Source organism: Xenopus laevis, chromosome 6L (assembly GCF_017654675.1).
Source record: "Xenopus laevis strain J_2021 chromosome 6L, Xenopus_laevis_v10.1, whole genome shotgun sequence".
Classification (NCBI taxonomy): Eukaryota; Metazoa; Chordata; class Amphibia; order Anura; family Pipidae; genus Xenopus; species Xenopus laevis.
The window spans coordinates 92121305-92149291 of NC_054381.1; the positions used below are offsets into that span (position 1 = coordinate 92121305).

The window sequence follows — 27987 nt, forward strand, 5'->3', positions numbered from 1 at the left end:
GATGTGAAATTCTCTCCCTGAATCAGTTGTACAGGCTGATACATTAGATAGCTTTAAGAAGGGGTTGGATAGCTTTTTAGCAAGTGAGAGAATACAGGGTTATGGAAGATAGCTCATAGTACAAGTTGATCCAGGGACTAGTCCGATTGCCATTTTGGAGTCAGGAAGGATTTTTTTTCCCCCTCTGGGGCAAATTGGAGAGGCTTCAGATGGGTTTTTTGCCTTCCTCTGGATCAACTAGCAGTTAGGCAGATAAAAAATAAAACTAAAAGGTTGAACTTGATGGACATGTCTTTTTTCAACCTTACTTACTATGTTACTATGTAAGCTCTAAAACATCTGTCAAGTAGACGGTCGTCTCCTTGGATGCCAGGTGTCTTCCTGCTCACAGTGCAGATTTCAACAATGAAATGCTTAAACAAGCATTTTTGTGCCAAAATCCTCCCCATTTGTGTCTGCACACAGAGACACTGCATCGGCCTGGGCACAGATACTCCAGAGAGTAGATTAAAGCGGAGGAACAGTTACACTTCCCACTTGCTAGACCTTTATATTAGTATAGTAATGACCGGTGGATTTAGAATTGGGCACCACAACATATGGTATCAATAGTAAACCTGTTTATTAGAGTTAAACACACAGTAATGAAGAATGTAGAAAAGCGACCACTTTAAATTTGGGGAAAAATTCTCATTTATTAAAAAGTTTGTTTACAGAGGGAAATCCATAATAGTTATACACATACTTTCAAACAAGATATCGGTTGACACATAACATATCGGTTAAACATAAATGCTGAAACCGTTCTGAAGAGACAACAGCTGCAAAATTGTTGGCTGGATTTACTTTAAAAAGGATTTGCATTATGGCCGGTGGCAAGGAAACTTCGGACAGTGTTATACGCACTAGAGAAGATTAAACTCTGGCGCCAAAACTTCCAAATTCCAGTGCCCTAAGACAACTTAAGCCAAAAGAAATGGTCAGAAGCGATCAAACATTGCCTTGAAATAGTTAATAGTAAAATTCTTCTAAAATAAAAATCTGACCCATAATGGTGATCGTACTGAACACCCATCTTTTTTTCTGCTTCGTAAATCAAATTTACCAATCACTTTGATAACTTTATATAACTTCATTGTATTGCCACAATGATGAAAAGATACATTTGATCTCTACAAATAAGGGGCCTAAGTGGCTTAACTAAATCAGATTACAGCTACCTTTATACATTTTCTTTGCTTCTAAGTAACGTGTTGTTTTAGAGTAAGCTCTTGTGTCAACAGACCAAATCAGGCAATGCCCCGTTTCTGTTAAACTGTTGGATCCAAATTCCATTTTACATCAGGATTTATGCCTTGATATCTTATAAAATCTGTAGTGATCTTGAGGTTGTGGTTTGTATGTGCACAAAGGTTTCTCACAAAGGTATACAACCAAAAGCAGTTCACTTATACTTAATACATAAAGACCCCAACATCTTGCCGTTTCTCTCTGTTATGAGGGGCATGAGCCAGAGGCCTTGCATTCATATATGGAAACTATATTTCTAAATATAGTCTATTTTCTAAACATATTTTCTATGTTTCATGAACAACGGAAAGACAAAGTGAACTCTTTCTTCTCTTCACAGTCACCAAAAATTCCAGGGGGGTAGAGTATCTTACCCTATGTACAAAAAAGACAAAAATGTATAAGTTTACAATAACAAATATAAAAGAAAAATGCAATCATTCAGTGTATGGAGGAATGAAAACAGGTATACAGCTCTTGTAACCAATGATAATCACATATTAGTGGGTTACTTATAAGTGGGCAAAATCTGCCCCTCTTCTTTGCCACCCTAAAATCAATGTACTATTAATAGGCACAGAAGAGAATATATTTATAGAAATTGGTTTATACTTTCTTAAATCTCTTATTCAACAGGCTGTAGTACAGTTTCCGGATTCCTTGGTGTCTTATCACAAGATATAAAGTGGCAAAACAGTATTTAATAATGAAAGCAGATCTTCCAGCCCGCTGAGCAGGAACATGAGCTAAAAACAGTAGTTTGCTTTCTTCGCAAGAAAAACAATGTAAATACAGTATCTTAGAAATAAAAGCATTTAACCCTTTATAGCAAACTAATGAACGTTTGCAAAAAAAGATTCTTCTGTTGCCAAAAAGCCGAATCCTGAAGATAAAGTATTTTTAACATAGCAATCTGCTGTTCTACTTAGTAAACATGAATAGGTAACCAATAGACTAAAGACACGCAATGATTTGTCAATTAATAAAATGTAAATACACAATGATGTGAAATAATGTTCCTCTTACTTATTTACCCTATCATTGCATAGTGTCTGGTCTCTGATTTTTGAACAAAATGTCATTTCAGACAGATGAATACAGTTTTTAAAGTTACTACATTTGAAGTTATCCAACAACCAAATAAAAAAAAATAACTTCCCCAAATATATATCTCTCTCTCTAAAATGTGTCTCAAAAATCAAAAACCATGTAGTCTGAGAAATATAAAATATATATAGATAATTCTCTCAGTATTAAAATCTGTATTTATGTCAAGAAAAATAGACTAGAAATAAAAATGGACTCTAAATGTGCTGTTTTAAGTTAGAGAATTACTGAACCATAACTTTGCCTTTTCATTGGTTCACGCAGTTCCATTTAATGCTTTTTTTTGGTGATAAACTGCTTTGTGGATGTAATTTGTGAAAAGTTGTTTAGATAATTTAAAGTTCAGTAAGTTACTGACGAAGTTTAGTTTTACGGTAAACAATGAAACATTTGCAAAACTATGAAAAACCTTAACTTCTGGTTAGGAATAATGAATTTTGAATGAACCATAAGTTCTGCATGTACTGAGTAATCAAATAAATAAGAAATGTTCTTATGATTCCTTAGCAATTTTACTAATTATGGCATAAAAAGACCTGGATTTATGAAGACCTTCCTAAATACGTAAGGTTTTTGATTTACACATTAGATACGAAATGATTACCGAAAAAGGAAATACAGGTATATCCTATGTATAACATGATATAATTGCTCCTTGTCCTTTTGAAGAACTTTTGCAATTTACATTTATTTTTTCCCATGGTACTAGCAGTTTTACACTGCTAATATAAAGATTGTGTGAAATGAGCAGCCCTTGCTGTTTAGCCAGGCCAAGCAGAATGGCAACCTTTTCATTAACTGAAGCAGAAATCCTTACCTGGGGCTTAATTGCTCGGTTCTATTTATCCTGTTACATTGAATAATAGAACTGAATAGGGATATGTCAAGAGATGCTTCTTGCTTCAGTACAATATGCTACAATACTGCCTGGCCCTTACCTGGGCCACACAGCAGGCAGTGATCAGTTTACGCATTCATGATTCAGGTATAGGATCTGTTATCCAGAATGCTCGGGACCTGGGGCTTTCGGCATAAGGGGTCTTTCTGTAATTTGGATCTTCAAGTCTACTAAAAAATTATGTAACTATTAAATAAGCCCAATAGGCTGGTTTTGCTTCCATTAAGGAATAATGATATATATATATATATAATTATATATTAATTTGGATCAAGTGCAAGGTAATGTTTTACTATTACAGAGAAAAAGGAAATCGTTTTAAAATATTTGGATTATTTGATTATAATGGAGTCTATGGGAGATGGTCTTTCCGTAAATCAGAGCTTTCTGGATAACTGGTTTCTGGTTAACGGATCCCATACCTGTATCAGTAATGTAAAAAATAGCAATTTGCCATTTTAAAACCTACTTCTGCTTCTTCTCAGGCCTCACATTCAAACTCCAGCCTGGAGTTTGAATAAAATTTCCTTTTATTGTGCACAACTCAATACAAAGTAAATTTCAATGTCAGGGTGAACGTTTAATTTTTACTCCATTAACTCAATTTCATTCATCCGTAACTCCATATATTACAGTGACATAGAAAAACATGTTATCGCTGACATTTTTAATTTTACTCCTTGCTAAATCCATCTTTAGAAAAATAGTTTCAGGACAACTTCTGAAATGAAACATTATGCAGGTACATATTATAAAATTTTAGGTGTTAAAGGGACATTAACTCAATCTGGTAGACAATTTGTATGCCATCCACAAGACCGGATTTTCTAGAAATCACACTTAAAATAAAACTGAAAAATACATGCTTTTTTAAACGATTAGAACTGGCAAAAAATTTCAGGTCCAAGGATGGTTAAAAAGTTGGACAGCTGCTGCATTCTTCTATACAAGCTGCCAGCAAACTGACATCCTAAGCATTCACATTGAACGCAGAGAGGAAATTGAAGGCTCCATCTGCAAAAATCACATGATTGGAAAAATAAATGTCATCCCTAGGAAAGATGTCCCCGGCATGCCATACAAATGATATTTCCAACTGCGTCAGTGTCCCTATAAACATGTATAAAACATCACTATACAGAGATCTGTTTAATTAAAAATGTTTAAGAAGTCAAACTTTGTGTTTCACTCTTACAAAAGGAACCTTGGTGTTGGTCTTCTTGCAATCGTCTTCAGCCAAACTGCATCTAAAACACAAAGAAACGGGTAAACCAGCAACTTTATCCTTCAATATAAAAACAAAGCTTTTTGCAGAGAGTCTAATATTTTGCAAAGATTTCTATCTTTTTCTTGTCTGAGCAGATGCTGCGAGGTGGTTCCATCCGAGGATCCACAATTTCTAATCTTAGAAATCCTGCGAAACTCAATACTATCAACTGTGATTCGGCATAACAAATCTTGCCCTTCGGAATGTTAGAAATATATACATAAACTGGGCACTCAACAAAAAAAATCCACCTTTCACAAAATGGATTATTCCCTTTTTATTTGCAGAGAAAAACAGAAATGATACAAAAAAAGACCTACATCATTTCTATCCATACTTTTGTATAGATTTTTTTGACCAGGAACAAGTGCTTTGCATTTTAAAACTAATAAACAGGATTTCCTTTTATAAATAAAACTGTGGGTAAATCCATTTTGTCTGAATATTTTTGCTAAATGCTTATCTACACATGCTGTCAGAAATGACCTTGTGAGGAAGGTGATGCTGGTGTCTCAGCAAATCAGACGCTGGGAGGCCTGTGTCTTGCTTTCCTTTATTTCCTTTCAGCACCATCAAGAGGAAAAGTGAGAAAACAGCACAAATATTAGTCAACACCAAGTCATCAGGAAGTTTTACATTACTCTGATTATGAGCAGGGGCATTGTATTATCCATTAGAAAAAAACAGATGCGGTATGGGCAAACCTATATATATGTACATGGCTAAGAGGACAAAAAAGGGAAAATAAATTTAAAGAAAAAAAAAAAAAAAAAGAAACACAGGAGCTGGGAATGCTGGCCTAATTTAGCTATCCGAGGGCTGGTAAGATAATGCAAATGATCTTCTGTGGGAAAATGCTTGCAAGAAATAATGCATCCCTAGTTGGATGTCCACAGTTACCAGTTGTAGGGCAACAAATCAAATGAAAGCTCTTAAAAATGGCTACAGATAACTTGTTCACAAAAGACTTTATTATCTAATGATGCATACTGAAAACATACAGATACCTGCATGGGTCACTGAACATGCAGCAGAACAATCTTCACTTTATAAGAAGTGAAAAGTCAGTTTATGCAAAAGAACAATTTAAAGACTGATTTCTTTTTTTTTTCAAAGAAAAGCTTCATTTACAAAAGAAATAAAAAGGTAAAGAAGCAATTACCGCTTTTAAAAAGCAGCTGCTTTTGTTCAAGAGTGAAGAGTTTATGCCTGTATTGAAAGACAACATGATCACAAGTAATGAAAACAGAGAAAAGTTAACATTTTAACCAGAAACTTCAGTCAGTGCCAGAGAGAATCACCATGAACAGAAAAAACGGGAACCCCTTTGGCACAGACTGAAATAACACAAATGCACATTTCAAGACATACATTTTGGTTTGTTAAAATGTTATTTTAAACATGACCAACATTGTCCCCATATTTGATTTTGAATGTAACATTTCTGGGTCATTATAACACATGAATTAAATGCTCAATATGAAGAAAACAGATTTAAAAAAAAAAAAAAAAAAAAAAAGTACAAAATTTACTTAGACAGTACACTGAAGGCGCTTTATCCATCAAGTGCGCAAACAATGGTAACAGTATTGAAGAGAAAGTGTTGCAACTGCTGCTGTTATACAGTCCAAATCAAACGCAACATAAAGAAATCCCAACAACAGGTCACTTGTGAAACATGCAGGGGGTTAACTCTGCCACTAGAAATCAAATTCTCATTTGTCCGCTGACAAAAGCAATAGTTATTTATATAATATACAAACACAGACGTTTAAAAATACCAGTGATGCTGATGGTTTAGCTTACCTTCAGTGTACTGAAAGTTGTACACAACCTGCTTTAAAAGAGGAAACCATCCCTGGAGGTAGGCTCATGAAGGAATAGGCCCCCCTTCGGCACTGACTAGTACAAGGGCATGGTGCAGAGGCCTGTGCACACAACCTAGGGAAATGTGAATATAAACAGCATTTATGCTGGTCAAGTTTTCTCAAGACCAAAAAGACGAATTTAATAAAAGTAAAAAATAAAAGATATGAGCCATGACTGCTAAAAATAAAATATCAACATCCAAGCATTAAATTCCAACACTGTGTAACTGACAGCAGACTGCATTAGCACTGCAGACATAACTTTTCCTATCAATTTACAGTCAGTTTGATAGTGGAAACATTGTGTAGATATATCATTTACTCAAACAGCTCTGAAAAAAGGAAACCAAAACCTTCCTTGTTATTTAAACAAGTCATGCTTTTTCAGCTTTGCAGGAGAAAGATTTATAGATTTATATACATTAATAAGTTGCTGGAAAAGGTCTTCAGATCTGGCGGGAGATAGTGAAACCATTTGGAACAGTTAGATTTTTTCCTGGATGAATGGGTGTTGAAGAGCTTGATTGATGCTTATCCTTTTAGCTGGATCTAGCATTAGAATCTGATCCAGCAAGTCCTTAAGTTGATGTACTTTTTTACGTTGATCTTCTGGAAGTCGTTGACAGCCTACTAAGTCTGCCGATAGGTCCTTTGTTGGGTTAATAGTGCTCATGACGGTAACTTTCTCCTATGGTATAAAAACAAAAAAACATGTGATTGGAATTCATAGCACTGAAAATAACCAAATACAAAAAAATCTGTTCCCAAAAGAGTAAAATGTGCATAAAAGAAAAAGGCATACCCTTTCTGTTACTTTATCGACTTCAATGTACATAAAGTTGAGATTTGCATCAAAGTGCTGGTCCTTACAAACACCTTTCCGAATCATCTGTAAAGGAAAAAGAAAAAAAAAGCTTTGTGTCAAGCACTCTAAAGAAGGCATGCAAAGATCTAATCATTTAATGCAGAGGCATCTTCAGTTTAGTAAGTCGTTCCCCCTGCACATAAGTAGGAGGACAATTCTGCACTCTTCCAGAGTCACAAGTATCTCAATTTGTCAGACAATGGATTTGGAAGGAACATAGACTGCGATAGACAAGGTAGTGCCCATGTATACTCCTATCAGGCAAGTACAGAAAAGTAACAACCAAGGCATCTTCTCTACCAATGGAGAAGTACCCAAAAGTGGCCAGGGAGCTTTTTATTTCTACAATCTGCCTGATACCAGAAGAAAGCCACAATTCAGTAAGAAAACAGTGAAATATGTGATTTCTGGACGAAATCCAACTGTCAGCACTATAGTGTAAGGCAGATTCTCTTTGTTAAATATTGGGTATTGGAAAAATGGTTATATTCCAGTATTGATTAAGTTTGAATATGTTTCATTCGTGCACTCATGACTTGTCATTCACACATCTTTCACACACTGATTCCCATACTCCATTTGTTCCTTACGTCTGGATGGGATTAGGTTACAGGAAATAAATGGAATGTCTTATGGGTAGGCTGGGGGAGGTGAATCCCACAGGTTTTGAATATATCCCTGGACAAAGAAGTTTCTCGCTCTCACACTGGACACACACAAACAGACACACACTGACTCTCACACAATACAGACATACACAAAACTTTTATACAACATATTGATACATACATATTATTTTGGTAGGCTGTCAATAGAGCATTTGACTGGCTAGGTATCTGTTAATTTGTATGTATTTTCTGTAACACATTTTTACACATTAAATATATTTAAATATCACCTTGGTGAGTGGTGTTTGTTGACACATATATTTGTTTACAAATATTTAAAAAAAAAACATAGTTTTTACACTATTTAAGCAAATGACAGGCTGCAATACTAAACTCAGTGCTTTCCCCCAGCAGAAAAACACAGCTGAGAATGTCCCATGGGCCTAAAGGAGAGGTGGAAAATATTGTTCATGTTATAAAAAAAAAAAAAAAAAGCTAAATTGGAACTGTGTTTAACAAGATACAGTAATAATTTCATTAAGATTGGACATTTTACACATATAAAACTTGGTAACTACATCTAACTAAACTAGTAACTTACCTTGTTTGGCATTTTTCCTTTCAAATCCATAGCTAATTTTAGCATGTGATTGTTAGTTTTGCCAGGGAATAAAATCTTTCCATTATAGAGTTCATATAAGGTGCAACCCACTGACCACATATCTATTCCATAGTCGTACATTTTTCCAATTACTGTAAGAGAATAGTGACATAATTAAGCTTCTCTGTTCTATATGGACAAACAAATGTAACATTAAAGTATAAGCAGACTGTTAGCACAGCCACTAAACGATTGTTTAAAAAATTTCCCATGAATCAGGCACAGCCTCCTAGAGGAGCTTGACCAAATTAAATTTTAACTTATGAAAGAACCTTGTAGTGCATGATCACCATTACACGGAATGTTGTAAATACTACTATGCTCGTCAATGATAATATGCTGGAACACTTTTTTTGTGATCTAAAACTTTAAAACCAATAAACGTTCCAAATGTAAAAACAAAATCCCACTGGAGCAACATTTCAGAGTATATATTCCCGAGAAAGTATTATTTACAAGTTATTCTGAATTGAGAAAGCCAGTTGGATGACTGGTGAAATGTCCTTTAGGAAAAAATACAGCAAGTCCAGTTGATTTGACTTATTTCTACAGATATATAATGACCTGGATGAATGTCAATCTTCACAGAAAAAATACCACTGAATTTTTCCTGCCATATGAAACTGTTAACTGTGGCAGTGAAATAACAATAGGGGCTAGCATCACCAAAACAAAAAAAAGTTGCATTTTTTCAAGTATATGTTGCAAGTGATGCAACAAACTCATAATTTTTGGATTTAGGCCAAATGGATTCCTCTGTAAAAAGATCAGGTGGAATACTGGAACCTAAAGGCAGCTATAAGCAAGATGGTCCAATGCGCTAACCGACCAATAAGTCACTTTTTACATTAAATGCAAACAATACACAATTGCCTAGGACCTAGGTTATTTGGTAGGTTATTTGGCAGAGAGTTACTCGAAGTATCTGCATGTATTTAATATAAATGAGAGCACCCATGCTGCTTCTTGCAGGATAAAATTAATATACAATCATAAATACCACGCTCCAAAACTGCTTTGCTATATAGAGTAGTAACTCAGGCATGTACCTAAACTCAACTATATACGGACTATGCTCGACCTACAGTGAGCTGAATTTACAAGTACGTCTCAAAGAAGGACTAATTTCTCAAACAAGAGCAGTACCAAGACTCCCTCTTAAAGGAGAAGGAAAGGTTAAAACTAAGTAAGCTTTATCAGAAACGTCTATATGAATATATTAGTAAACCCTCAAAGTAATGCTGCTCTGAGTCCTGTCAAAAACACCACATTTCTTTCCTTCTATTGTGTATACATGGGCTTCTGTATCAGACTTCATGTTTTCAGCTTAAACCTCCGGGGCTTGGGCTTGCTCAGTTTGCTCCTCTATCCCTCCCTGCTGTAATCTGAGAGAGATTCAGGCAGGTGACAGCAAGCTAATATGGCAGCTGCTATCCTAAACAAACAGGCAGTGTCTAGAGCTACTCAGGTATGGAAAAGCATTCTAAAGCATAAAAATGGCGTTCTAGCTTGCACAGTTGTGGCTAATCTATTGGCAATAAACAGCCATGGTAGCTTTCCTTCTCCTTTAACAGTGAGGGCAGTGAGGTTATGCGAGTAGATGCAAGTATGTGTATATATGTGCACTGGGTTCATTTAGAGGAGTTGAACTTCATGGACCTTGGTCTTTTCTCATATGTATGTGTAAAGGTTAGCTGCTTCATTACCATGAAAGTAATTTACACCCAGTAACCCCTGAACTAAAAGTTAGATACAGAGGAGCAAAAGACTGGTAACCAGGGCTCTGGAGTTGGTACATAAATCCTTTGACTCAGACTCCTCTGTTTTTAAAAGAACAGTAAAAACTGCAAGTGTATCAAAGTTATTAAAATATTATGTACCGTACTGTTGCTCTGCACTGGTAAAACTGCCCCCATGGCTACATAGCAACTTATTTATATAAACTATAGTAGTCTTTCTGAAGCAAACACACAGTTTTTACCAGTGCATGCTAACAGTATATGTATATTATACAGTATATCTTTAGGTACACAGCATACAAGGCATTTTATCACTGCCAAAGCTCAAAAATATAAACCACAACTACATATTGGAAAACCTAAAACAAGTTTTATATTAATTGAACTTGACATTTAGGTGTAGAATAGCTGTTAAATACAATCCAAAATTAACTAAAGTATTGTTCTTAGATACAGAATTGCTTCTGCCATATCCTCCTTCATAGAAGCTCTTAAATCTGATTTGATTATTTTCAGTGCTTGTATTTAAAGTTATTAGGAGTCAGAGCATTTTTTGGCGACTGACTCCAGGTATCCAAAATTGTTTCCGACTCTGACTTCACAGCTCTGCGTGTAATGTTTAAAAAATGTAAAAAGCATTGCATTTTGTTAAGCAGCAGAGATTATATTAAGTGGTCAATGACTGCTCAACATAAGATACCTACTAATTTCAGGTGCTCTGTAAAATCGGCTGACAAGGTAGGGCGTAATATCATTATCTGCAACATGAGATGCTGATCCAAAATCACAAAGTTTCAGTATAGTTTTGGATTCGTTTACCTGAGGTGGATGATAAAATAAACAATATAAGACAACATATAATATGAACAAGCAATATGCTTTTTAAATGTACCAAGTTTAAACACTTTCAAAATACAAATATATTCTATAAAAGTCTTACCAAAATATTATCAGGCTTAATATCAGCATGAAGGATATTGCATCTTTTTAAAAGTTTTAATGCCAGAAAGAGCTGCTGGCTGTAGGATCTCACAGCTTTAATATGCAGTCCAACATCTTTTCCATATTTTTTCAGAACCTCCCTCAAATTCATGCTGTAAAAAATGTTATTAAAAATTTGAGAAAACGCCCTGTGATGTATTGTCATAAATTAATAATAATAATAAAGAAAAAAAAATGAAAATGAAGAATACACTACCTGAGTGGCTCAAACACTAGACACAAATGTTGCTTGTGATAAAAGTGCCTGAATAATCGTAAACAATGGAACTTGTCATCTGGGTCAGCATCATTCAACTTCTTAAGGAACTCAAGTTCTTTCAAACCAGTTTTTTGCCTAATTAAAAAAAGAGTAAATTTAGCATCCACTCATCTCAACATTAAGAGGCACAATTATCAAGGGTTGAATTTTAAATTCATGCAAGTTTTTTTAAATCCCCATGAACTCGCAATTCGACTAAATTTATTAATAAAATCGATTTTTTAAAAGTTGGATGAATAGAATGTACCCAAAAACTCAAATCGAATTCCAATAGAATTTGATTCATGTTTTTTTCTCCTAAAAAAAAAACTCTGTTTGGAAGGCTGCAAACAACTCCCTGGAGGTCTCACATTGACTTGAACATTTGTCAGGTTTTAGGTGGCGAATAGCCGAATTTGAGTTCTTAAAGGGCCAGAGTATGATAAATCTCGAAAATCAAATTCAATTTTTTTTAAAAAACTCTAATTGAATTTGAATAACTTCTTCCTTAATAGAATTTGAAAGTTTTGATCATAAAAAAAACTTGAAAATTTAATTTTCAATTCGACCCTTGATAAATCTGCCCATAAAGGTGTACTTAAGAGCAATGTTTAAAATCAAAAGCATTTGACTGTATTTTTGAAGCTCAATGTGAAAGCTTCCGTCACAGAGAAATCTCTAAAATCAACACAAATGCTTTTGAAACAAATTAAAGGAATCTTTTTTTAAGGGCACCACCAGTTAAGGTGATCTCCTCATATAATGAAAGATGATGTAACTTTCTAACTTCTAACTTTCAAACATACAGTCGTAACACTAACGGTCAGTTGTTTAAAATTTATGTCACAGGTTCCTATGCTTGTTAAGTGCTAGACCATGCATGCATGAGGGAAAAGGATTCCAGTGCTAATGTGTTTGTGAAAAAAGCCCACTCTTGAATTGTGCACTAATGTTGCTACAGGGGGGTAAGTATGTGTCACCAAATCATACATTTCAGGGGGTATATGGGGATATATTGTAAAAGAATTGGGCGACGTAAAACCACTGCCACAACTTTTCCTTATCTCTCTGTGTATGGTTCTGGTTATTAACCAACTAAATAATATTTCCACTTGGATATGGATACTTTGTATTCCCAGTTTTATTGGAGGGAGTGGTGGCACAGTGTGGAAACATATTTGGAAATTTTCTCTTATCAAGTTTAGATGCATGCTGGGCTTGCAACCACAAACTCGACAAGTTGGAAGTAGCATATTTGAAAAACTTACATAAGTTCGTTGTTTCTGATAATTTTGACAGCAACCTCTTGATTTGCTCTTGCCATATCCCGAGCACGTACAACATTACTGAATACACCCTGACCAGTGTATCCATATACATTATAACGTTTTTCCAGTATTTCACCAATGTTTACACCTGAAATAAAGCAGATAACTGTAAATAGTCCAAGCAAAGCATTACTAAAAAGAGAATGTCTTAATTTTTCTTGTATTATGCAGAACTAAGAATAAAGAATGAGCCTTCAATTTGCTCTTAAAGAACATACTAGACGCCATATTTTTTCAGCCAATAAAGGCATTTTTTAGTGTTTTAAATAAATGTTATCATTAAAAGCGGACTGAATTTATCTAACTATGCAGATCAAAAACTTGAGAGCAAGCACAGTAACCAAACAAACTATATACAACGGTATTTGTATACAAAATACAATGTTGTGCAAATAATTATTTTTAAACACATAGAGAGGTAAAAAAAAAAAAGCTTACGGTAATAGCCTTCTGAATCTGTCCAGTTATCCCTCAGATTAGGATTTTCCTTGAAATCTTTTCCAATTCCAGCAGCCCTAAAACGAGCACTCTGAAATGTAAAATTTACATGGGTTACTTTTAAAATGATAAATAATGACAAGGAAAAATACATATGCTGCATTACACAGAAACCGGGGCGAAAAGCAAAGATTACTTGTCACGTTTATGTACAAATATAAATCAAATGCATGGCTATACACATTGCAGTGCTACACAATATGCTTGGCTTTACAAATCACCTTGCCAATTCATATTTGATCAGGCTAGTGGCAAATCCAAATAGCTGATTTGATAGTTGAACTGTGCACCAACCATTTGGATCAGTGTGATTATGCCCAACATGTGGGTGGCCAGAATAGGCAACATCTAAACTAGATAACTGTCTCAAGATATGAATGGACAAGTTTATACTACAAGCAGGGCACTACAAACAAAGCTCTACACCAAGCTATAGTTTTGTTCCCGGCTTTTTACAGGGTGCTGGGGAAACCAGAAGTTCTTGTGAATTTCCTTAAAAATTATACGTACGTCAAAATATGCAGCAAACATGTCATCAGATTCTGTGAACATGTCTGGTGCTAATACCTTCTTCTGAATCGCACCTTAAAGAAAACAAAGAAAACATTTAGAATTGTATTCTAGTAAATAGTTTAACAACAAGAGAAACTTACTTAAAAATATGGAATAGATTAGGAGCTAAACATGGTACAAATTAAGAGTCAAACTTGGATAATATGACTTGGTAACTCTTCTAATAATTACAAGTAGCAAGTCAGAAAACAGTCTATAGTTTGCAACTTCAGCAGCAAGTTCTTACCATTATTCTGTTCAGTCATGAGATTATATTTGGCTTTCACAGAAGCTTCAAACGTGTCAATGTTCTCTCTCTCATATTCTTTAACATCGGCAGCAACCCGTTCAAGGATATCGTCTGGAGAAGGTGAACGACTTCGTGTACTGCTCTGAGGACTGCTAGGCTCCGACGGCATAGACATATTGCTGTCTTCATATAAGTAACTATATTTCTGATACAAGATAAAGTGATATGTTAGTAGGCAAAACCTAATTTAACGAAAACATTCTATAAATATTAGCTTAACATAATACCTATTTGTTCAAAGGGGTTGCTCACCGTACAAATACTTTTTTCAGTTCAATTGTATCAGATTGTTCCCCAGAAATAAAGGTTTATCATGCTGTTCCATTAAATTCTCTAATGGAACAGCATGATAGAGGACATTATTAAGACTATTCCATAAGTGATAAGAATTAACATTTTGACAGATGCTATGTTTAAGGAGCTTTAAAGAGTCATAGTATGAAGATGCAGATTATGTTAACTTGGAAACTTGGATTGTTACAAACACAGAATAAAATGCTCCTATAATTATATCAACATACTTGTACAATTGCTAGTCTCTGTAGTCGCCTCTGTTCTATTACAGCTTCCTCATCTTCTTCTTCCACGTCAAAATCTTCCAGGCTTAAAAAAGCAAACATCTCATCAGAAACAGAAAACAGATTTGCAAACATTCAGCAAATATCATGAAATACTTTCTGTAAATTCTTACATTCAAAATGAACCACATTGTTCATTAAAAGTTCACTGACAGTCAGTGATGGTATGTGTACCAACCGATGCTATGCTAGATGTTTTAACAAGACTCATGAGCACAAATTTAGGAACTAGCTACTCTACAGTGGAAGGTGTGCACACTTTTTATTCTTAACTTCTATAACATCTTTGACCAGTCAACTAGAAAAAAACACAGTGAAACTGGGGTTGCGTTTTTATATCTACCGTTAAAGAAGAAACTTCACTCATTTTGAAGTGGTAAGTGTGATGTGCATTCTTTGCTTCACTTCCAGCATATAGATCACTCCAACTGAATCAATGTCACAACAGCAGTACCTAAATGGGTTGACCAGGCCCTGTAATAACCAGTAATTTGTCTCTTAAAGTTACTAGGAGAAGCTTTCTGCCGACCCTAGTAACTTTGCAGGCTACGGACGCCTGAAGCAAGTTTCACAACTCACTTCATGGCAGCAGGGCCCTTGCCTCCTACAGCCATTTCCTAAAATGCCTTGTATGCTACTTCACAGGCCTGTTAACTAGCAAGCTTCTGCTACACTGTTTCAATAATCAGAATCAGCAGCTCAGAGAATAGCAAGGGACAGAGAGATACTGATTTCAGTTAAAAAAGATATATGGAGAATGTATTTTGCGCTCTTAGAAACTACTCAAATGGTGTCTGTTGATCTAGATATTTTTGGAATTATGGACGAATGGCTGGTAAAGTGTGTTTACATTTGTTATTTTAGACAGGCCACAGACATAAGGTAAACCTTTAAAATGAACTTAATGCAATAAATGCTAAGTGTTCATAAATCCATCCAATTCATCTTGATTTAATTTCTCATCAGAGGTTTTGGCTCCTTTGTATCTCCATAAATATTTTATCTCTTCTGCATAAGAACCACATTTGTAAAATTACAAATAAAGTGGAAAGGTTTGGTAGTTTAGAATGTATAATGGTCAACAGCAACATACAGGTATTTAAAACACATCTTGCATATACTTAGTTTTATAACAAACCACAAAAAGTATAACCCATACTTATCATCAGAAGATTCTTGCTCAATTTTCATCCCCTCAGAAAGGCTTCCTTTAAACTTGTCCTCTTTATCTTTGCTTCTGCTTCTTCTTCTACGAAAACGTCCACTTCGGGAATGTGACCTCCGCCTTAAACGAGATCTACTTCTTCTACCTCTTTCTCTGTTGAAAAGACAGTGCATATTATATAAAATACCCCTACTGTAAATTATACAGATACTTATAAGTGATAGGGCCTTTATCCAGGAGCAATAAGCTATTTATGTTAGTGGGGTGCTTCCTCTCATAATATATGAAGAGTAATATAAATTAATAAAGTATTTAAATCTAAATATAAGCCTGGGTTTATTATGTTTCTATTATCTCAATACAGTCATATGATTCCAATTCAAAGTGTGAGTGTGTGAGAGAGAGAGAGAGAGTGTGTGTGTGTGTGTGTGTGTTTTTTTTTTATTTTTTTTGAACTGTCTACCAATTTCTAACATCAACAGAGAGAAAATGTTTTAGGGAAGGTTCTTGCATATATAGTCCATTTCAAATCCCCCCAACCACACAGCATCTCAATTGGATTTAGACTTTCCCATTCCAAAATCTATCATCCTTTTTCAGACATTTCTTGATAGATTATTGATTTACTAGAGTGTTTAGGGTCATTGTCAAGTCCAATCAGGTCTTCTGGTACTGTGCCAAACAGCTCTATCATTGTCTTGTTTGTTCTGCGCACACTGTTCCAGATGTCCTGATCTTTGCCTAAGTTGTCATGGTGTTTAGTCTTGCCCTCTGGGTCTTTTTTCCTGGCAAACTTATGTACTTTAACATCAGTAGTGAAGAAAAGCTACCAGTTTGCCCTGTGGTGAAATTCTATGGTTCTTGCAGCATCTCGCGTTCTGCTTTCAGGATGAACTTGCTGGGACTGCCTGCCAACAATGACAGTTGTTTCAATTTGTAGATCTGTGTAGCAGATGATTAATTGAACAGCACCACCAACTCTTCAAATGCGGCCTTTTATCAAGCTTAATAATCTAGCTTGATAAAAGGTTGTATGGCCTGAAATGTTGTGGTGATGCCCACAAAAGCATTAATAAAGGCTTTTTAACTATTTGAAGAGTAGGTGGTGCTGTTCAATTAATCTTCTGCTACACAGTTTTGCCAATGGAAAGTGGCCATTGTAGAATGTCCACCATTTCCAAAGAAAAGTGAGAAACCAGGTGCTGACTACTCCTCTTCCATCCATTTGTAGATCTTCCAGACAGTGGAATAACAGATTTTCAGTGTTTTTTCAATATTTTTAAAACTTTTTCCAGACTGAGACATCTCTAACTTTCTTTCTAAAGGCGTATCACCTGCATCTGTCAATCTATAAGTGATGTGAAATATGATGGCGCTCTAAATAATGTTAATTGTCATGCCAGGGCAGTATTACTCTGGCATCACAAGAGTTAACACTGGAGGCATTTAGTTTTTGGACATTTCCACAGGGGGGCACAACAGCAAATTCTAAACTTGGTAAAGTACCTAGGGTTTTCTTAGTGTTTTTATTCCCTTTTATTTTACGCACTGTTTTTGCAATTTTATGTCTTGTTTGTAATATGCTTTTTATATATATGCACTGTTACTGTGGTAATATGTAAAATAACATTTTAATAACTTTTGTCCTTATGCTCTAACAAACTCATAGCTCATATGAATGCTAAGTGTATTAACTCTTTGTATGTGTGGAAAGTGAAAGTTACTTATTTGTATGTTGAATAACTAGCACGACTAGCAGGAAAGCGTGTTTTGAATGTAAATTAACCCTTTCGCTGATGGAGTGATTGTTGAACTAGTAGGATCTTAACCTATCATATGAGAGTGTGTTTGATGCATTGTTGTATTGTGTTACCTGTTATAGAGGGCAGGGGAATAGTCACATTAGGTTTCTATCGCCTGTTAATGATAGATGGTGGCAGCGAATTAATTTTCTGGGTGTATGACTTGGGGGGTCTGATGTTGGTCTAATCTGTGTGTAAGGTGATTGAGAGACTGAGTGTAACCCCTTATAATGAAACCCAAGAGTTGTGTCGTTGATAGAGTAGTTTTCATGACATTAATAATAATAATGTTGATACAGGTTATCCCAAGTGCTTGAGTCCTGGGCCATTCAGAAAAAGGTATTAATTGACATCCTCTTAGTCTGCTTGATATATGCTGTCATAGTGATTTTTCTTGTTTATGTGAAAATCAAATAAATATGTAAAACACAAGGGATTAATTGGTACCTGCATATCTTAACTCTACTGAAAAATAATTTACGTTTAAAAAAACCCCAAAAGGATGGTTTTGCCTCCAATCAGATGAATTGTATCTTTGTTGGGATCATTCAGAGCTTTCTGGATAACGTATACCATACCTGTATCACACTTCAACACCAAAGTGCAAACATTTAAGATAAGATTTGAATACAGTTTTAAGATAAGATTTGAATGCAGCTCAAATATTGATATACCACAAAAAATGCCCGCAGTGAGAAACCACAACTGAAAACAACAGTATTTAATCATAAGACTTGTTATTTTAGGTGCTAGAGACCCAATTCATATTTACCGTCTATGGGGCGATCTGCTTCTTCTCCTAGGGGATCTGCTCCTCCTCAGAGGGGAGCGTGATCGCCTTCGCACTGGAGACCTGCTTGGTCGTCTACGAGAAGGAGACCATCTAGGAGGACTGGCTTCTTTTATTCGATCATGTCTTGCTGCGATATCCTCCCTAATTCTTGATCTGCTCAAAACATAGTTACAGTAAATGGTGAGTGAACAGATCTCATTCATTGCTGTTAATGAGGTTCTACAGAGACAAACAAAGTTTCTTCATAAGAGCTCATTATTGCTGAAGGGGCAGAAATAAAACTGGGTTCAGTTTTCAAAACACAAAAAAAATTAATAGTGCTACTCCAGCAGACTTCTCCACTGAAATACATTTTCAAAAGATCCGCAGTCATGTGACTTTTGCTCTGCTAAACTTCAGTCACTCTTTACTGCTGCACTGCAAGTTGGCGTGATATCATCCCCCTCTACCCCCCCCCCAGCAACCTAACAACAGAACAATGGGAAAGTACAAAGATAACAGCTCCCTAATAAGGGAGCTAGCACATGGGCAGATTCAGGGAGATTTAGTCACCTGGTGATTTATCGCCTCTTCTGCGAGGCGACAATCTCCCCAAACTGCCTTCCTCCCTGCCTGCCGTCTGCTATAATGACAAAACGCTAGCGCTAATGCACTCGCGGCACTTCGATTTCCAAAGGGGAGATTGTCGACTTGCAGAAGAGGCGATTAGTCACCAGGCGACTAAATCTCCCGAATCTGCCGTGTGCTTGAACCCTAAATATGAGAATAGCACTCAATAATACAAATTCAAGTCCCACTGTGACTTCTTCAGTTACATTGGGTGTGAGCTACAATAGCTTATCTGAAAGCAGTTCTATTGTGAAGTGCTGGCTCCTTCTGAAAGCTCAGGATCAGGCACAATGACCTGAGATAGCAGCCTACCCGGCAATTTTGCAGCTAAAGAGTATAAAATTGTACAAAGATTATGAATTATTAGAAATGTAAACAGTAAATAAAACTACACCATAAAAATCACGACAGAATCCCTTTAAATGGGATGCTCATATTTATAATCATTTTTCAAATTTTATAGACAGATCTAATCTATGTAGCTTAATTTGGTGATTATTTGAATATCCGACCTGCAACTGAAAATACTGTCCGTTTGTCAAAAAAATCACGTACTATTCAAGACCAAGGGGCATATTAAAAAAAGCTTCGAACTTGAAATTCAAAAAGACCAACCAAATGGAGGTCAAAGTTTTTTGGGGTCGACGTGGCCCGAATTTGGCCTACTTCGAATAGTAAGATTCGAAGTAGTGATACGTTGATCTACTATGATTCAAAGTTTTTTTAAACTTCGATCTCCCAAACTCCCCCAATAGCCTCCATACAGGTTCTAGGAGTTCCCTATAGGCTAAAACAGCACTTCGGCAGCTTTTAGGTGGCGAATGGTCGAAGTTTTAAAGAGACAGTACTTTGATCTTCGAATTTTTTTTAAATTCGAATCGAAGTTGGACTATTCCTTAGTCGAAGTACACAAAAAATACCTTGAAATTCAAGTTTTTCACTTAGAAAATTCACCTAGACCTTATAGATCTGCCCCCAAGAGTTGCTGAAGCAAAAAATATAAATAATTTAAAGGGGTTGCTCACCTTTGAGATAAGTTTTAGTATGATGTAGACTTGTAGAGAGTGATATTCTGAGACAATTTGCAATCTGTTTTCATTTTTTATTATTGAAGGTTTTCGAGTTATTTAGCTTTTTATTCAGCAGCTCTTCAATTTGCATTTTAACCAATCTGGTAACTAGGGTCCAAATTACACTAGCAAACATGCATTGATTTGAATAAGAGACTGGAATATGAATAGGAGAAGGCCTGAATAGAAAGATCAGTAATAAAAAGTAACTCTGTTTAGCTATTCCACAAATCTCCTCCTTTTCATACAAACCAAGGACTTATAAATCCCACTCTCACTTAGTCTATCTTTCTATTCTACTGCTGGCAGCTGGGGACATTTCCCCAAACCCTGGCCCTTACCCCATCCCAGTTATATCACGGCCACGAGCTCCTTCTCTCCGGAGCAAATTCAAACAGTACAGAACACTTATTCCTATACCCAAAAACCCAGTTAATCTTTCATGTGCTCTCTGGAATGCCAGATCTGTTTGCAACAAGCTCACCGCTATACACAACCATTTCATTGCAAATTCCTTTAACCTACTTGCGCTTACTGAAACCTGGCTGTCTCCTACTGACACTGCCTCACCTGCTGCCCTGTCCTATGGGGGCCTACACCTTACTCATACTCCCAGGCCTGGTGACAGACTTGGAGGTGGGGTGGGTTTGCTTCTCTCTCCCCGCTGTACATTTAAAGTTCTTCCACCTGTTCCCTCTTTATCATTCTCCTCATTTGAGGCTCACTGCATTAGGCTCTTTTCTCCTGTTTCACTCTGCATTGCTGTTATATATCAACCACCAGGACCAACTGCACAATTTCTGGACAACTTTGCTGCTTGGCTTCCTTACTTTCTTTCATCTAACATCCCATCCATCATATTAGGTGACTTTAATATACCCGTTAACAACATTAACAACTCTTCTGTCTCCAAACTTCTTTCACTAACCTCCTCCCTAGGCTTATCTTTGTGCTCAGACTCCCCCTCTCACTTCAATGGTAATGCTCTGGATCTCATATTTACCAGACTCTGTTCAACCTCCAATTTTACTAACTCCCCATTTCCCCTCTCTGATCACAATATGCTCACATTTCAACTCTCACTAACCCCCTCCTCACCCCCTGCTATTCCCCAAACACGTACTTACCGTGACTTGCAAGCTGTAGACGTGTCACATCTCTCTTCTTCCTTTGACTCTCTTCACTCTAATATCTCAGCCATCTCATGTCCTAATGTGGCTACCTCTGTCTACTATAGTACTCTCACCACTGCCCTAAATGAGCTTGCTCCTATAAAAACTAAACGTTCTCGACCCAAACCACTTCAACCTTGGCATACTGCTCATACAAAAGCGCTCCAAAGACACTCACGTGCACTTGAGCGTCGCTGGCACAAATCCCGTTCAGAATCAGACTTTTGGAGCTACAAATCTGCCCTGCGCTCCTTTAACACCAGCCTCTTCCAAGCCAAACAAACATACTTTACTTCACTCATTAACTCCCTTTCTAAAAAACCAGCACAACTTTTCTCCACCTTTAACACTCTCCTTTCCCCTTCTCCACCCCCTCCAGGCACATCTGTCTCTGCTCAAGATATTGCTGAGCACTTCAAAAACAAAATTGACACTATCAGAAGGGACATTACACTACTCAACCCCCCTAGACTTCCACCACCCTCCCTCCACACTGCCCAGTCTCTCCTGTGCTCCTTCACCCCTGTCACTGATGAGGAAGTCTCAAAGCTTCTGGCCTCTTCTCACCTTACCACCTGCCCGCTTGATCCAATTCCCTCAAAACTTCTCCGCAATACCAATCCTTGTCTAATCAAAGCCTTAACTCACCTATTTAATCTTTCGCTCTCAACTGGACTGTTTCCTTCTCAACTAAAACATGCTCTTGTCACCCCCATTCTGAAAAAACCCTCTCTTGATCCCTCCAATCTTGACAACCTCCGACCTATCTCTCTGCTACCTTTCATCTCTAAACTACTTGAGCGCCTAGTCTACAACCGACTTACCTCATTCCTCTCTGACAATAACCTGCTGGACCCCCTACAATCTGGTTTTAAGCAACAACACTCCACGGAAACTGCCCTGACTCGACTAACAAATGACCTTTTAACCGCTAAAGCCAACAATCATTTCTCACTACTAATACTGCTTGACCTCTCAGCCGCATTTGACACTGTAGATCACCCTCTCCTCCTCCAGTCCCTCCAGTCGCTTGGCCTTCGTGACACAGCCCTGTCCTGGTTCTCTTCTTACATCACCAATCGTTCCTTCAGTGTCTCCTACAATGGAGTATCATCTTCTCCCCAACCTCTTTCTGTTGGAGTTCCTCAACATCTTATCTCTCATCTCTCATCTCCTGATCTCAACCCAGAACTCCTAACTCGCGTCTCCTCCTGCCTGTCCGATATCTCTACCTGGATGTCGCAACGCTACCTTAAATTAAACCTCTCTAAAACTGAAATGGTTCTCTTTCCTCCAACTAACACCAGTAGCATCCCCGAAGTATCTATCATAGTTAACAATTCCACTATCACCCCCTCTCCCCAGGCCCGGTGCCTTGGGGTTATCCTAGATTCTGCCCTGTCATTCACTCCTCATATCCAGTCACGTATTAAATCATGTCACTTCCACCTAAGGAACATATCCAAAATACGATAATTTATCACCCAAGACGCTGCCAAAATTCTTATTCACTCTCTCATCATATCGCGTCTAGACTACTGTAACTCTTTTAATTGGCCTCCCCCTCCAGAGACTGTCAGCTCTCCAGTCCATAATGAACACTGCTGCGAGGCTCATACACCTCAGCAACCGCTCCTCCTCTGCCTCGCCATTCTGTCAATCCCTGCACTGGCTTCCGTTACCTTTCAGAATCAAATTCAAATTAATGACACTGACTTTCAAAGCACTTCACAACTCTGCTCCACCCTACATCTCTGAACTCATCTCTATATACTCACCCACTCACTTACTACGCTCCTCTACTGACCTGCTACTCAACTCTTCTCTCATTACCTCCTCACATGCTCGCATTCAAGACTTTGGAAGGGCTGCACCCCTCCTTTGGAACGCTCTCCCACGGTCTGTCCGACTTTCTCCCAACCTTTCTGCTTTCAAAAAATCTCTGAAAACGCACTTTTTTCGAGAAGCCTACCCTCACTCTGCTTAACTACCAAACGCAACACCACATACAACACCACATTTCTCACCCACTTACTTCGATCTTGCCCACTCCCACACCTTGTGTATTACTCCCTTCCCTTTAGACTGTATGCCTATGCATAGGGCCTTCCTCACCTCTTTGTACCTGTATTGATTGTGATGTTTGTTACTCCATATATTCTATATATGTATTTCATGTTATGTAGTTGTATAATCACATTTACTTTACAGTGTTACGCAATATGTTGGCGCTATATAAATACATGTTAATAATAATAATAATAACTTTAACAATACATTTGTAACTTTACAGTGCATTTGTTTTTTTTTTAGAAGGGAGTCAGCGACGCCCATTTGAAAGCTACAAAGAGTCAGAAGAAAAAGGCAAATAACTATAAAACTAAAAAAAAAATTAATAATGGAAACTTACTAAAAAGTTGCTTAGAATTGGCCGTTCTATAACATAATAAAAGTTACCTTAAAGGTGAACCACCCCTTTAAAAACGAAATAAAAATAAAGACTAATTTCTAATTGTCTTAGATTGCTACTGTCTTTATCATAGCATTGTTCTCCCCACCAAAAAAAAGTGGAGGGCAAAAAAGCATGCCAGCGGGAATAATAATTAAATAATTCAATAATTAAAGCTTCTCCCATCCTAATAGCATTGTTTTTGTAGACACCAATAGTGTTTGTTGGGTGCATCTACAGTCAATACATAGTGTCCTACCATTGGGCTTTTTGCCCAGCAAAAAAGAGCTGGTGAGAACACTGTCATAGTAAACTAAAAAAAAAAACCTTTAAAGAACTGGTAAACAACAATTTGTATTATTACCTGGGAGAAGATAGCCTCCTTCTTTCTGGTTCTCGTCTTTTTCTTTCAACAGATTTGCTCTTAGCTCTCCTTGTGGGGGACTGTATTCTTGGTGGAGACTGTTTACTTTTGCGATCATGAACAGGTGGAGATCTGCTGTGTCTTACAGCCCTATCACGCAGTTTAGGAGACAGGCTTCTGGCCTTAGGACTCCGTGCTGTTCTACGCCCAGGTGATCGGTTTTCTTTTCCAGAAGAAGCATCTTTTGATGGAGATTTAAGAGGCTTTTTATCTCTGTCTGACTCAGACTTCCTGGGTTTCCTCTCTTTTGATTTTGAACGTCTCTCTTTTGATTTGCTCCTTCTAGAAACAGGGGATTTTGATTTTTTCGTTCTCTCTCTGCTTTTACTCTCACTAGCCACTGGTGATTTCTTTCTATCTCTTGACTTCACCCTTTCTTCTTGAGGTGATTTTGTTTTTATATTTTTTTCTGGTGACTGCCGGTGAAGGGCAGGTGACCTTCTTGGCTGATCTTCTGATTTACTTCTTTTTGCTGGACTTTTAGATTTTCTTCTCTCCTTTGATTTGCTGCTTGGTATTTTTTCTTTAACAACTTCAGAATTGGTTTTGGTTTTTTTCTTTTCTGATTTATGTTTTGCCTTCTCTTTGGCTTTACTGGAGGCAGGTTTGGAATCAAGATCATGTTTTCCCTTGGCATTTGACTTGGAAGAAGTTTTTTTACCATTACGGGCTTTTTCGTTAATCTCACCTTCCTCTTCAGATCCAGAGTTATAACCCTGCAATATTAAACCCATGCCAGACTGAACTTTTCCCTCCATTAATTCATTGTCAAGTTCAGCTTTTATCATAGCACGCTGTTTTTCTAAGTCTTCCAGCAAAGCAAAGTCATCCAGTTTTGCCCTCTTTGAAGGGGAAACATCCCCTTTCTCAATATTTCCAGAATCTTTTCTTTTGTGTTTTTTGTGTTTATGCTTATGTTTGTGTTTTTTATCTTTCTCCTCCTCAGAAGAATGTTTATGTTTCTTGTGCTTGCTCCGATGCTTGTGTTTCTTTTTCTTGTGTTTGCTGTGCTTGTTTTGGGGCTGTTCTTCTTCTGAGACTTCTCCATTTTCCTCTACTCCACTCTTATCTGATGTATCAGCATCTTCCACTCTGCAATAAGGTAATACATATACAAAATGTAAATTATGACTTATTTAAAATCTCCAAAATGCCTATTAGTCCAACCCATCTTTTCCACTACCTGCTGCCTTTTTTCCAATCTGTGTAGGGAAGTCAGAAGTACTTAAAGGAACAGTAACACCAAAAATAATTAACATATAATATACTGTTAGCATGCACTGGTAAAACTGTGTATTTGCTTCAGAAAGACCAATATAGTTTATATACAAGCTGCTGGGTAACCATGGGGCAGCCATTCAAGCACAGGATACAAAGTAGATAAGTAAATTCTGAAGATTCTCATTGTATAATACATAGAGTATCTGTTATCTACTGTGTATCCTGTGCCTTTCTCCCCTTTTCCAGCTTGAATGGCTGCCCCATGACTACACAGCAGCTTGCTTATATAAACAATATTGGTCTATCTCAGGGGTCCCCAACCTTTTTTACCCGTGAGCCAAATTCAAAAATAAAAAGAGTTGGGGAGCAACACAGGCATGCAAAAACTTCCTGGGGTGCCAAATAAGAGCTGTGATTGGCTATTTGGTAGCCCCTATGTGGACTGTCAGCCTACAGGAGTCTCTGTTTGGCAGTACACATGGTTTTTATGCAACAAAACTTGCCTCCAAGCCTGGACTTCAAAAATAAACACCTGCTTTGAAGCCACTGGGAGCAACATCCAAGGGGTTGGAAAACATCATGTTGCTTACAAGCTACTGGTTGGGGATCACTGGTCTATCTGAAGCAAACACACAGCTCTTACCAGCGCAGCACAATAGCACGTTATAAATTCATTGCTTTCAAAGATCTATATAGGGAGCTCTAATAAAGGGGCCATTTTTAAAGATAAGTTTTAGCCTGGAATGAAACCAGCCCCATTATTCATTACTGCCTACAAGATCGAACAAAACTGCAAATTCTACTTGACCATTAATGTGCAAGGCCAGGCCATTATATTGCAAATCAGGTACCTTAGGAGGTACCTGATTTCAATGCTCAAAAAAAAAATTATGCTGCTGCTCACTAAATGATGCCTTTCGATGCAAACGTCAATTAATGAAAGCACTCTACAGCTGCAACACAGACATGAATTTTGCATTGACGTGGGCAAACATGAGGAGAGCACTTATTTAGCCTATGTTTTTTTTTTTTTTAAATTCGGGTAGTTTATTGAGTGAATAAAGTAAGCAGTTTAAAATGTCAAATGAAAATAAGGAAGAACATTGTATCACATGTTACAGGTCTTAAACAAAACATAGTGTAGAAAGCATAGCATGCAACAAACATTTCGTCATAGGTATTTAGCCTTTGTTTACACCTCAGCGATTTAACAGGGACTATCACTGACGTTTCCCAGCAGTCTGCTTCTTGCAGTCATGTAGAAAGTGTAACGTTTGGTGATACAGTTATAACGTGTAAATTGCAAACTTTCAGAGCACCCAGGCCCCTTTGTCAGGTATTTTTCCCGACATGCTCGGAAAGCTTGCAATTCTTACTTATTCGGTTAGACAATAAAAGGTATCACTAAACTTTACATTTTCTACATTTTTTCAATGGCTAACTGGGTACATCTTAAAATCTTGGGGCCATGTAAGTTGTGTAGTTCAACAGGTTATTATGGGCCTAACTCACATCATTAAATTAAGGTACAATTCAAAACAGTATTTACGACCTGCCCAGAAATGTGTTAGGTTATAATTGTTGTGATTTTCTCGTAGTTGTTCTTATGTTCTATATACAACAGCCACCCCCTCCCCCAAGCCATTTGTACAGTACAGGCAAGAAGCAGAGTTTGTGGCAAAAGCGATTTACGGGTATAAAATAGAATCTGCTGCCGAAACCCTCAATAGTAAATAATCCTATCCGACTTCCCCTCCCCCTTCCAGAGAATGGCGGCGGGGCCTTTGCAGAAGCAAGTAAATGAACCAGATTAAAGAACCCTAATGTATTTCCATTGCCCATTCCCGTTCCGGTATCCCATGGACAATTAGACCATCCGTGCTCTGCCAAAATAAACAGTCTTACTCTGCGTCCCGTAGCTCCGAATCCACAGCAGCCATGTTCCTCGCTCGCTAAACACCTCGGAGGAGACGAGGTTACGGGGAGCGGAAAGGGGAAAAATCGTCACTTCCGTCGCTGGCAAAAATGAGTTCCTGCTCAGGCGACGAATGATTATTTTCTTGTTGTTTGTGTGTCGTAAAACGTTGTGGGCAGCGTGTGATGTTTTCAACCTCAGTTTCCCAACGGCGAAGCAGAGGGATAAGAAAGTTTTAAATACGCAGCAGAGCACCAACCCATAGGTCTTTGCTTATCATAGTCTTCACTGATAGTCCCTGGGCCGTTCCTGTCTCTGTATACACTGTATACTTCAAATACTTTGTAAACGTTTTCGTAGATCCTGCTTTCCTAAGTGTGCTTAGTCTAAGGAGAGATCTGGTCACTGAAATAATGTCAATGTTTTTAATGTGGGAGCAATAGGTATAGAAATGATGTCACGTACATTATTCTGATTTTTTTTTCTTCTGTTCCATGCAAGAAAGGACCATACAAACTATTAAAGGAGATGTGACACTCAGATCATCAAATATCATAT

The 27987-nt window shown here is 37.2% G+C and overlaps 1 protein-coding gene across 12 annotated transcripts; it reads right to left on the bottom strand.

Annotated features, from left to right (window-relative positions):
• Positions 1-675: 675 nt before the first annotated feature.
• On the bottom strand, positions 676-27605 carry prpf4b.L (pre-mRNA processing factor 4B L homeolog). Of its 12 annotated transcripts, none has more exons than XR_005961714.1 (19): positions 27420-27605; positions 24234-25385; positions 18549-18722; positions 15969-16127; positions 14753-14834; positions 14169-14376; positions 13880-13953; positions 13310-13400; positions 12812-12959; positions 11502-11639; positions 11244-11397; positions 11008-11122; positions 8505-8656; positions 7233-7319; positions 6852-7118; positions 5725-5771; positions 5049-5122; positions 4491-4542; positions 676-1665 (listed from the first exon to the last, which is right to left on the bottom strand). XR_005961714.1 is itself a non-coding variant. In NM_001097865.1 (16 exon segments), coding segments are annotated over 16 exon segments (2877 nt in total). In that variant the 5' UTR covers positions 27455-27487; the 3' UTR covers positions 5514-7008.
• Between the last annotated feature and the right edge of the window lie 382 nt (positions 27606-27987).

What these genes read in the sequence shown, in the direction of transcription:
- prpf4b.L (XM_018266130.2), bottom strand. Translation starts at nt 27,454, where the DNA reads ATGGCTGCTGTGGATTCGGAGCTACGGGACGCAGA. An exon ending in AGAGACTAGCAATTGTACAA is followed by an intron (nt 14,377 to 14,752) that starts GTATGTTGATAT and finishes ATCTTGTATCAG; the next exon opens with AAATATAGTTACTTATATGA. An exon ending in TTAAGCCTGATAATATTTTG is followed by an intron (nt 11,123 to 11,243) that starts GTAAGACTTTTA and finishes CATCCACCTCAG; the next exon opens with GTAAACGAATCCAAAACTAT.